This window comes from Amphiprion ocellaris, chromosome 9 (genome assembly GCF_022539595.1).
Source record: "Amphiprion ocellaris isolate individual 3 ecotype Okinawa chromosome 9, ASM2253959v1, whole genome shotgun sequence".
NCBI lineage: Eukaryota > Metazoa > Chordata > Actinopteri > Pomacentridae > Amphiprion > Amphiprion ocellaris.
In genome coordinates this window covers 18,496,173-18,507,035 of record NC_072774.1, presented here as the reverse complement: position 1 = coordinate 18,507,035, position 10,863 = coordinate 18,496,173, and the positions used below count along the sequence as shown (strand labels likewise).

General features: G+C 37.6%; 1 protein-coding gene across 1 annotated transcript; it reads right to left on the bottom strand.

Moving 5' to 3' along the window:
- Positions 1-3,846: 3,846 nt before the first annotated feature.
- Positions 3,847-6,500, bottom strand: LOC111572511 (sialic acid-binding Ig-like lectin 12). The gene is given in 7 exon segments (XM_035950968.2): positions 3,847-4,267; positions 4,349-4,457; positions 4,611-4,868; positions 5,011-5,331; positions 5,601-5,835; positions 5,837-6,009; positions 6,440-6,500. Coding segments are annotated over 5 exon segments (933 nt in total). The 3' UTR covers positions 3,847-4,267; positions 4,349-4,457; positions 4,611-4,725.
- Between the last annotated feature and the right edge of the window lie 4,363 nt (positions 6,501-10,863).

Genomic DNA, 10,863 nt, shown 5'->3' with positions numbered 1-10,863 from the left:
GTTGTGACTGTGGTTCTCTGGAGTCCTAGAGCCTCAGCAATGATTTTGTAACCCTCCAGACTGATAAATGTCAAGACTTAATTTCACATCTGTTCTTGAATCACTTTAGAACGTGGCATCATGTGCTGCTTCTTGAGACCCTTTAGCTACTTCACAATGCCAGACAGGTTCTATTTAGTGATGTTTAGATTCAACAAGCCTGGCAGTTATAATATGTGAGTGTGGCTGGTGAAATTTAACCCAACTGGCAAACTAATGTGATCATTACTTTTTCAGTTTTTCATGGCAGAGGAGTTAAAGACCAGAGTTGAGCTGTGTCTCTGTGTCACAGCAATCAGTACCTGTCTTGAAATCAGTGATGTTTCCTGGGATGTAGGTGTCATTCTTTCTTGTTCTTCTTCATATCGACATGATTTTAGGACGAGATCCGAAACAGAGACCAGAAGCAGTGCAAGTAATGTCAGGTGGAATGAGTGTGAAAATAACAGCTAACGAGGTCACACAGATACAGTATTTGCTGTGGCTGTTGATACCTGTTACAGTAAGAATTGTTTTGGAGATGAATTAGCAGTCATGCCTCTTGTTCTCAGCAGCTCTGGGACACAAAAGGTTTTTCATCTTGAAAACATCACCGAGTGTAAGTTTAGTGAGCAGAAGTTTCTGGGACTCAGTTTGCTTAAAAACATAACCATTTGTGATTGTAACACCATCCATCCATCCACCATCTATACACCGCTTAATCCTCATTAGGGTCGCGGGTGATTGTAACACAAAATTCATCATATTAACGGTGTGATGTTCATAACAGTGAATAGTCTGCCTTACACTATTATAAAATCTGCAATGTCAGTTGAGTGATGATAGTTAAGTAAACAATATTTTATGATTTTATTTATGTATAAGTATTTTATGAAAATATTCAAACATTTCATGTGTATATTTGAAGTACGGAATTAAATTCTTACAGAATTGCAATGACTGCATCTGCATTCTGTATCTTTAAAATACTATTAATGCTTTTTACTGATGATATCTTCGTGTTAGTTTCAGGGAAGTCATTTTAATGTTGCCCTATATGGCATCGCTGTATTCACAGTGTCTCTGATAGCTTCCTGTTTTATCACCATGACCAGATAAGAACTGTCCGAAATTCTGTCACAGTCAGTTACTATATGTTTGCATGCTTCAAGTTCACTGCAGAAACTGTGAGCATGACAAGAGGGACAGTGATCCCAGTAACAAGCACTGAGTTCTCTTTTTTGCCTCTGTCTAATAATTGTAGAACCAGTGGTTTGATCTGTTAGGGACAAATGCGAAATAAATAATCTTTGACTCCATATGGCCTACAGCAGGGCTATTCAATTAAAAATTCACTGGGGCCGGATTTTCAGACTAAGAACATGAGCTGGGCCGGATGTTTTTAGCAGACAGTGAGCAAAGTTAACCATTTAAAATAAACACAAACAGATAACAAAGACACTGGATGTTTATAAACGTATTGCCACATCCAAAAGGACAGAAACACAATAGAAGAGCAGTACTTAAACTAAACCTGTGCTGAAATACTGCTTCTTTAAATTTTACATTTCAAACACACAACTTCAACACATTTTGATAGGTAAATATAAGCACAGGTTAAGGTGCATATGAACATAAAAACTAAGTGCCGATTAGAAACACCATCTTTTGTTTTGGTCACATCTCAAAGTGCATTAAAAAGTAACTTGGTTAACAGTAACTTTTCAGAACTTGAGACATTTTTCTTCTTTTGAAATAACAAAAAACAGAGTTTGTCCCTGTCCATATTTGGTCTCATCTGAGACAGTCACATCTTCAGTGCATATAATAAAAAAAAAAAAATAAACAGTAGGCACAGTGATAGTTACTATCCCTTTGAAATGAAATAAAGCTGACATCAAGTGCATAATAAAGTGCAACTAAGTGAAATAACTGTCAAAACAAAATGTCTTTCTTAAATATTAAACTTATAATAAGTGAACAGAAAATAGTCACATAAATACATAAAACTACCTTTAGTGTCTGCTACAGCACGCTGCTTTGTTGCACTTACCATGTCTCGAAGACATCTGTGGCGAGAATGTTTGACGTGTCAGACCTGTTTGATAGCAGATACCACACTCGTCTTAACTTTATCGTCCGTTAAAACTTCATCCACGACAGCCAACATGCAGTCCTCCACAGTTTCTGAGTCTGTGAACGGCCTCTTTTTCGTGGCCCTTTCCTGAGCTGTGCAGGTCCGCTTCATTGTAGTACAGCTCCGGTTGTAAGATGCAGTCAAACTCTGAATTATAGCCGCTCTGTCATGACATCCCTCGGGAAAGTTTGTCCGAAACGCAGCATGTTTTTCAATGTGGTGTCTTGGGACATGATAATCTTTCAGCGCTGCAACGCACTTGTTGCAGAGTAAATGCATTGGTTTGGCGTTCGGACTTGGTGGTAAATAAATAAGTACTTGTCAGTCCACGCAGGATTAAACCGACGGTTTTCCTCGCCGATTTGTCGTTTCAGGATAGAAAAAGACATGCTGCTATTTTCGCCTGTATAGAACTGCTAATGTTAACATTTCAAACGCGTCTCCTCAACACAATGCATTGTGGGTTAGTTGCTAGGTTACGGCAAGTGTTGCATTCAATGTTCGCAATAATGTTGGAATTTTTGTAAGAACTTGTCGTCTCGAGGGTTGCTTTCGGGACGCATGTGGCCCGCGGGCCGCTAGTTGAATAGGGCTGCTTTAGATGGTTGGAAAGGGGTCATTGGGGGGTGGGCCAGTTGTGAGGGGGCCGCGGGCCGGATGTGGCCCGCGGGCCGCCAATTGAATAGGCCCGGCCTACAGCTATGATGGACATACTGTAATAATTGTCTCTAAGATCTGATTGTAAATTTGAGATAAATATACAGTGATAGTATCTGCATCTGACATTCTCATATCTTATATTTAACTCCACATCATTGTGTTTCTTAACTGTTTGTGTGATGCTTTTTTTCCCTCTCCATAATGTTTTTGCTTCTAGTTTTATGGTTGATTTCTGAACAAATTCAGAGAGTTACAGCTGGTGGGACCAACTGACAAATGAGGCTGAAGGTTGTGTCTGTGGTTGTTATATTGACAGTTACAGTGGCATCAAGTTGTGGCTGCACTTTACAGTCTTGTTCTCTAATTAACAGATAAGACAGTCAACCATCATCTTTTAGTTTTTAGACTGACAAAACTGCAACTATTCTAGAAAAGCAGTAGTATGCATGTTTGGCAGTGGTGTGCATGCATGGGATACATAGAGAGCTATGGAGTCCTTGAGAGGACAAAAAGCTGCTATAACAAGGATTCATCCATGCTGTTCCTGTGAATGTCCACAAGGGAGTGTAATCAAGCCTTATAGAGGGAAGGAACATTGAGGTTCTAACAGAAGAAAAATGAACTGTTCGTTTCCCCTAATATCAGATTAGATGTGACCTCGATGTTCACATCTGCATTTAAGATAAATTTCACTGTAATGTCAATGAGTAAAAGTGGAATTTCTACAGTGAATATGGGATATTTTTGTTGTTTGTTCCATATCTGAATCCCCAGATGCAATTTTAAACTTACAGAAACAGCCACACAAAACAACAGATCTATAGTACATTTACATTGTACATAGTACAACATAAATACAAGTTTTAGAACTCTGGAATAGTTGAGAAATGTGTAGCCAACAGTGGACAGCCATAGTTGTACTGGAAATCTGATTCTTTGAGTTATAAAGGTGTGTGATGGTGTGTGTTTCCTAAAACAAGGCCAGGTTAAAGTTCAGAGTTTTATGCTCAGTTGACTAGTTTTAGACAAATTATAGTTTATTGGATGCAAACCAAACAAAAGCATCACACTGTACAATGCAAAACAAAAAATTAGAATGAATTAAACATTTAAGCACAGTAGAAATATCAAGAGATGTTGCATGTTGAACTGATCAGCTAAATGTGCTCTCACAGATTATGCAAATACTATCGTTGTTGAAACTCTAATGCAGAAAATCAAATAAACAAAATGATGCTAGCAGAGCAACAACAACAAAAAAACTCCATTACATTCATTTGTCAAGGCAAAAAATCCATCATTGAGCGTTTCTGAATGACATTCATGAAGCTGGTACTGATTTGTTAGTTTCGACGCTGAGCAACAATCTCATACTCTGGAGATGCGTCTGTTTTTCGCAGTGACATGTAAGTTCTGTGCTCTTGATTTGGTTTCACCATTTTTCTGGAGTTCCTGGAAAGAGAACAAACATTTGTTATCCAAAAAGTCTTCAATGCATTAAACCAGCCTTGAAATAAAGAAGGAGTAACCTACCAAAGGCGAGATATGAGGATTATGACGAGAACATTCATGCTGAGTGACACACCGGCAACAACCCATTGAAGAACTGGATAGCAAGATCCACAATTTATCACAAGATCTACTGTAAGAAAGAAGAAATTATGCTTAAACATGGTATGTACTGTGCATGCCGTGTATACTACATTCAATATAAGCAATGCAGCGGTATATTGAGCTCAAAATGACAACAATAAATTCCACAGAAATTGGATTAAGATCAATGAAATCTACTTACAACTCATAGTAATGTTAACATATGAAAATAGAGGCCTTTCCATGTATATTGCTTTACAGACGTACTGTCCAGAATGTTCTGGTGTCACATCAGGAATGATAAGTGTGGATGATCTTCAGTTTTTGATCAGGCTGCCAATGTGATTGCGTTTGGTCCATACAACAAAGCATGGAGGGAAACTTTCCACACTGCAGGTCAGATTCAGAGTCTCCCCCTTCTTCAGGTTCCTGTTCCCAGTTATTTGAACTTCCTTCACATCTATGACACAAAGGGACAAAAGATGCATTGGTACAGCTTCCCCACTGTCATTGCTTTCCTGCAAGAACACTCTTGATGCTGTGAAGACAATCATCAAACCACAAGACCATCAAGCAAACATTTTGGAAAGAAACATACTCACAGTTCACGTTCAAAGTCAAAGTCTCCTCTGTAGTTGGGCCACCTTTAAAGCTGACCTTACAGGTGATCTTGGTACCGTGATGTTCGGCAGAAGGACTAATGGTCAGAGATGAGCTGTGTCTCTTTGTCCCAGCAGTCAGACCCTCAGTTCTGAAAGAAGCAATGCTTCTTGGAATGTCAGACTCCTTCCCTCCTGCTTCTCTCCACGTCCAGGAGATTTTAGGCCGAGATCCAGAGCAGAGACCAGGAGCAGTGCAGGTCAGTGTGGCTTGTTGTCCTTCTGTTAGTGGAGGAATCATCACTGAGGGTTTCTGAGTGAGACCTAATGGAAACACAGCGCATTGATGGCATCAGGTGTTCAGACTGAAGGTCACCATTTACTTAAATCTGGTATGAAAAATCAAATATTTTCTGGAGTTTCATCAAAAACTGCTGCAGTTTTACTTTCTGCCCACAGAGGTCAGCAAATACCTAAAATTTCTTCATGCTCCTTTAATGCCATGAAAACACTAAACAATGAACATTTATATTCTGCATGTTTTTTGTGTGTTTGCTTCGTTTTCTTTATTTTTGGCAGTAGTTTATTCATACCTTTAACGGAGACAGTTGCTCTTGGATGAAATATAAATTCTCTTCGTGTCCCATTCAGCAAACCGTTAACTCTGAGCTCATACGATCCACTGTCAGACTCCCAGAGGTCATTTATTATGATGCTGCAGACATTTTGTCTCAAATCAGGCTCCAACAGTAATGCTCTTCCTTGAAATCCCGGCTGAAGATTTTTGTTGTTTTTGTTGTTGGAGTGAAATATCATGTCAGAATCACCACGTTTTGTTAGTTGTCTCACATTTGTACCAAACCATAGCTCGGATTGTGAAGCCAGAACCAGTAGTGAAAGAACACGGAATCACCACACAGAGTCCAACCTCTGCTGTTAGTTCTCCCTCACTGAGAGTGACACAGTGTCAATTTACACAGTGTTGTTTTTCAGCTGATGCGCCTGTTGGTACAAAAGAGAAGGTAAAAGCAATATTTAGTTTTTAGTAATAACAATGATATCTACTAAGTCCTGATGAGAGGCTACTGCAGTAACTTTCTGTCTTACATAAGTGCTTTTAGCAGCATTAAAATTTACAACACGGCAAAAATTTATCTAAATTGGTTTAAAGTTGACAAACTTCTCTTGAGATTTCAGTCAAGTCAATAATTGTCGCTGCTCTTGCTATTAATAACCTGTCATTACTTGCTTTTCAATGGCAAAATCCAAAAACATTAATTAATTTTTCAGCGTGTAAGAAGATAAAATTCATGTACATCACATGAAAAAATCTGTTCAAAGGATATTTAAGGATTATTTAAGATATATTTAACATAAAAAATAAAGAATTTTATACAATTAATAAAAGGATGTTGGTGTTATGACACAGTACCTGTTTCAGCAACACTGCCTCTAACAAAGAGAAGTGCGGTTGTCCAGATGAGAACAAACATCCTGATTTGATGTCTGAAACACTCAGTGTCTGCAGGGCACATATCACACTAAAATTGCAGTAAATGAAATTCACTTGATGAAACTGCTGTTTGCAAGTGACAATTCAGATACACAGATAGACATTTTGGCAATTTCAGATAGTCTGTAAGTGCTTGAATAAATTTGTCTGGCACTTTACAGAATGTTTTTTTTTTAAATAATTAAACATTTCAACAGTGAATCTCAACTTATGAAATAAGTTAAATTTACCTCTTTCTGTCTTGCTCTCCTGCACTTGTCTCTCCAGTGGTCTCTGCCAAAATGACACTCCTCCCCTCTTTGTGTTAGCTTTAAGTAAGCTTCAAGGAAGCTTTTTTTCAGTCTGTTGAGCATTATTGCTCTTCTAAGACTTCCACTTTGTAACACAGTCACGATATCAACAAAACCACATGTATCATACACAGTATATGTTTGGGAGTCTAAACTTTCAACCTTAAATAATAAAACAACAATCCAACATTAAGTTTCCTAGTGTAGGTGTTTTGTAACTTAATTGGTTATATTATAGTGCTTTTTTATTACTATTCTATGTTGTAATACATAAAAATACATTTGGCTGCTTTGTTTTGTGAATGACTATAAATCTGTATTGTTGATATATCTGCAGTGGCAGTTGTGTAATCAAGAAAGGACCAACACCAATCATTCATTTTAGTTCTTAGCTTTAACTATGCCATCTCTTATTAAGAAACTGTTGTGATCTTGTTCTTATAATGCAATACGGCAGCATACTTTAAACCAGTTATCACATTCTGCTATATGTCCAACTGAGAAACTTCATCTTTAGTACTGAGCAATATGAGGAAACTGTTTTTCTTGCTAGTTTTTATGTTGTTTTTGTGACCAGCTCCATGTTTGTGGCACAAAATAGGCCTTCAGTGAAGAACTGTCTTACTACAAATTCTTGTGCTGAACATAAATCAGTGTGAAATCTGCCCATATAGTATCTTCCTCTTACTTCTCTGGTGAAGATAAATAACTTCTCTCTCTGTGTGTATTGTTTTATGCAATATGCTATGTCAAAACATTGTTTCCAGCAAAATCACAGTAATAGTTAAGTTGCTGTAATTTGTCTTTATATGGTAGCAGAGCCTGTGGATACAATAACTTTCTGTCCACATTCTGAGCTGCTGGGTATTTTCAGTGAAGCTGCATCTGATGAATTGAAAGAAACTAGAAGTTTGTCTGTAAAACTGCAATTGTTTCAGTCATGCTACACATCAGGGACTGAGCGTCACTAGCTAGCAGCTTGGTTAGGATTCAGTAAAGATCAAGGCCTGGGTGGAAATATGAGTCCTACATTGTCATTATGACAACAATAAAGATTAGGGAACCCTTACAGGTAAAATATGAATGATTATCAGTGTGAAGTGGGAAACCCATCCAACCACCCTGACCCTCACATGGAATTATTTGGTTGTATAATTACTCACTTACTCCTTGGCTCCTGTCCTGACTAACATGGCCAGTAGACTTAAGTCTGATCACCCCACACAACCAATAGTACAGCCTGTCAGAGGTAGTCATAGAACTAGAGTTACATCCAATAACTATTTTCATTGTGGCAGAAGGAAGAACCGTCATTCTACGGCTGTTTTCCCCACAGTGCAAACATCCTTCATTCAACCACACACAACCAAGTAATTCTGACCAACCAGAAAACAGATTTTGTACAAACTCAGCGATTTTGTATCATTGTCATTAAAAACTGTATATAATTTTGCAGACTGTTAAAGACTGTAGGGATGAAATCTAGTTTAAAGAACTGTGGAAACAAGTGATACAGGTGGACAGACCCACTTTGGACACTTTGGACATTAGAGTCTTATGTGTACTTATCTCATGAGATTCAAATTCCTTGTGTGCTTGCGCTCAACAACTAAAAAAACATAACTTAAGCAACTATTGCAGGTTTTAATCAAGTGAGGGTTACATATAAAGTTTATTATAATGCACATATGTTCTCATATACTTTTACATGGAAGTCGTGTCTGTAAATGATGAGTGAGTGACCCCCAAAAAATACTATTCAGCCTACAGCAATTTGTTAAAAAAAAAAAATAAAAAAAATAGTGGTGGATTGTGCCACCCCAATATAAATAATGGTCTCGTCCTGACCAACTGCCTGGCTCCACCACTGCTCTGCACTCTATTTTAACGTCACATTGTATGTGCCTTACTAATGCCAATATATGTATTCACAATACTGGGACAATGCTGAGTTTTTTCAGCTTTTATGTCCACTTAATCAAAGAATTGAATTCAAAAAAAAAAAAAAAACATGGGATACAGATCCCCAGTGGTCATGTTGCTTTTCAAAACAAAGACAAAGGACAATATGAGAAACAGACATTTACAGTTTGTTGTCTATCAATAATCAACTATTTCCATTTCATGTTTTTATTTTATTTATATTTGCATGGAACTGAAGACAGATGAATTTGCTTTGAGGCATCAAAGACTTGTTTAAAATAAAAGAGCAAGCAAACCACATCATTGCAGGAAAAACCTACTGTCATTAAATAACAGTGCTAATTTGCAGAGAGATTGCAAAACCCTGATCTGAATTATTTTGTCAATCATAAATGTAGAAAAAAATAATAATATAATTATGATCACCACATAGTATTGGACATACAGATTTGCTTTACAACACACTGTGACAAAAGATTAGGTAAGACATATTTGATATTTCTACTTTTTCAAAATAAAGTACTTTAAAAAAAAAAAAAAGAGGCGTTCAAGGACAGGAACTGGTTATTGACTTTGAGCAGACAGGCAAGTTGAGAATGCTAGCCAGCTTATCTGGAACGCTCCACCTTTAAGTCAACAGAACAATGTCTTAATAAACAAATTAATCAGAATATCTGGTCGACAATGACTACATTTACATATGCAGAGAACAGCATATTTAAACTTGTTTTGGATCGGAATGCCTAAATAATGCTCTAAAAACTCAGTATGTAGCTTTTTGTATTATGCTTTGGACAATATACCTAACTATCAGTCAAATTTAGATTGGCATATTTGCTGTCACTCAGCTGCGGTTAAAAAATAATTACCGAATGTAACACATTAACAGCACAGATGAGCATCTGTTAACCAAGATTATACGTTTTCCACTTGTGGTTTACACACTTCGACTGACAACACACAGCAATATGGGTGTGGTCTGATGTCAGACAAAGGTTCCCACATTCCATTATGCCTATGATCTTTCTTTTGTTCTGTCAGAGGCTTCATCATTTGGGTTCAACAGTTCAGTTCAGCAACAGTTTAAACTGCAGGGCTCCTCCTAGTGTCATTTTGCTGCGTTCATATTGCAGTTCCCTCCTATGTAACTCTGGACCTATAAAGTTTACACAGTTAGAGGCCTTTGCTGTATTTTGTACTCCTGTGAAACTGGTTGTGAAACAGCTCTCAGAGACACGCTGTCGCTGTAATGAACTTAATCCATCATTTTAAATGAGAGGCCATAGTACGGGCAGATTTTCATACTTGCATTTGAATCAAAAGCCATTTCAGAATTCATACAGATTTCATTTCATGTCTCCAACTGTTTTTGTACTTGACCTTTCTATGAACATCTGTATATACAGTTAAACTGTGTCTGTTAGGGAGAGGAAAATCGTTGGATGAATTACATTTTGGAAAGTCAATTTTCAGATGTTCATTCAAACAACAAAAATCAACAATTTTTAGAGAAATACAACAAATATCAATTCAAATCCTGTTGTCCTATTTAAATTGATGCTACAGCTGCAGTGTGTACATGAGTTGTGGATATGTTTTGACACCAACAGTGCCATTTGTGATGTAAAACATGGTGCAAATTGGTAGAAGTACAGTTGTAGCTTCCCTGTTAGATTTGGATCATCTATAACTCACCGACGGTACTGCTGAAACGGCTGCATAATGAGAATATAAGCTTCAAGCATGGAGACTACAAAGTGATGACAGGCAGCAGAGTTGAAAATTAGACACATGGAGTGTCTATGAGGCAGGATAGATCTAACAGAAAGATGACAACGGTTGCATTGTGGGTAATCTGGGGTTCAGTAGTATTGGAACCAATACTAGGAACTAAACCCAGGACATCCTTGCTGCTACAGTTTTAAACATTGTGAGCCAACCAGTTTAATAGAAGTTGCTGGGGGACCTCATTCATGAGTAACAGTAGGGATACGCTGAGCATTGCTGATGTACTATACTTTAAATCAACTTGAGTGAATAACAAGGTTACCTGCTGCATGTAAACGTTGCCTCTGATTTGACTTTGACTAGTTAGAGGTTGGGTACTGTTTTATGAGCTTCCATTAAGAC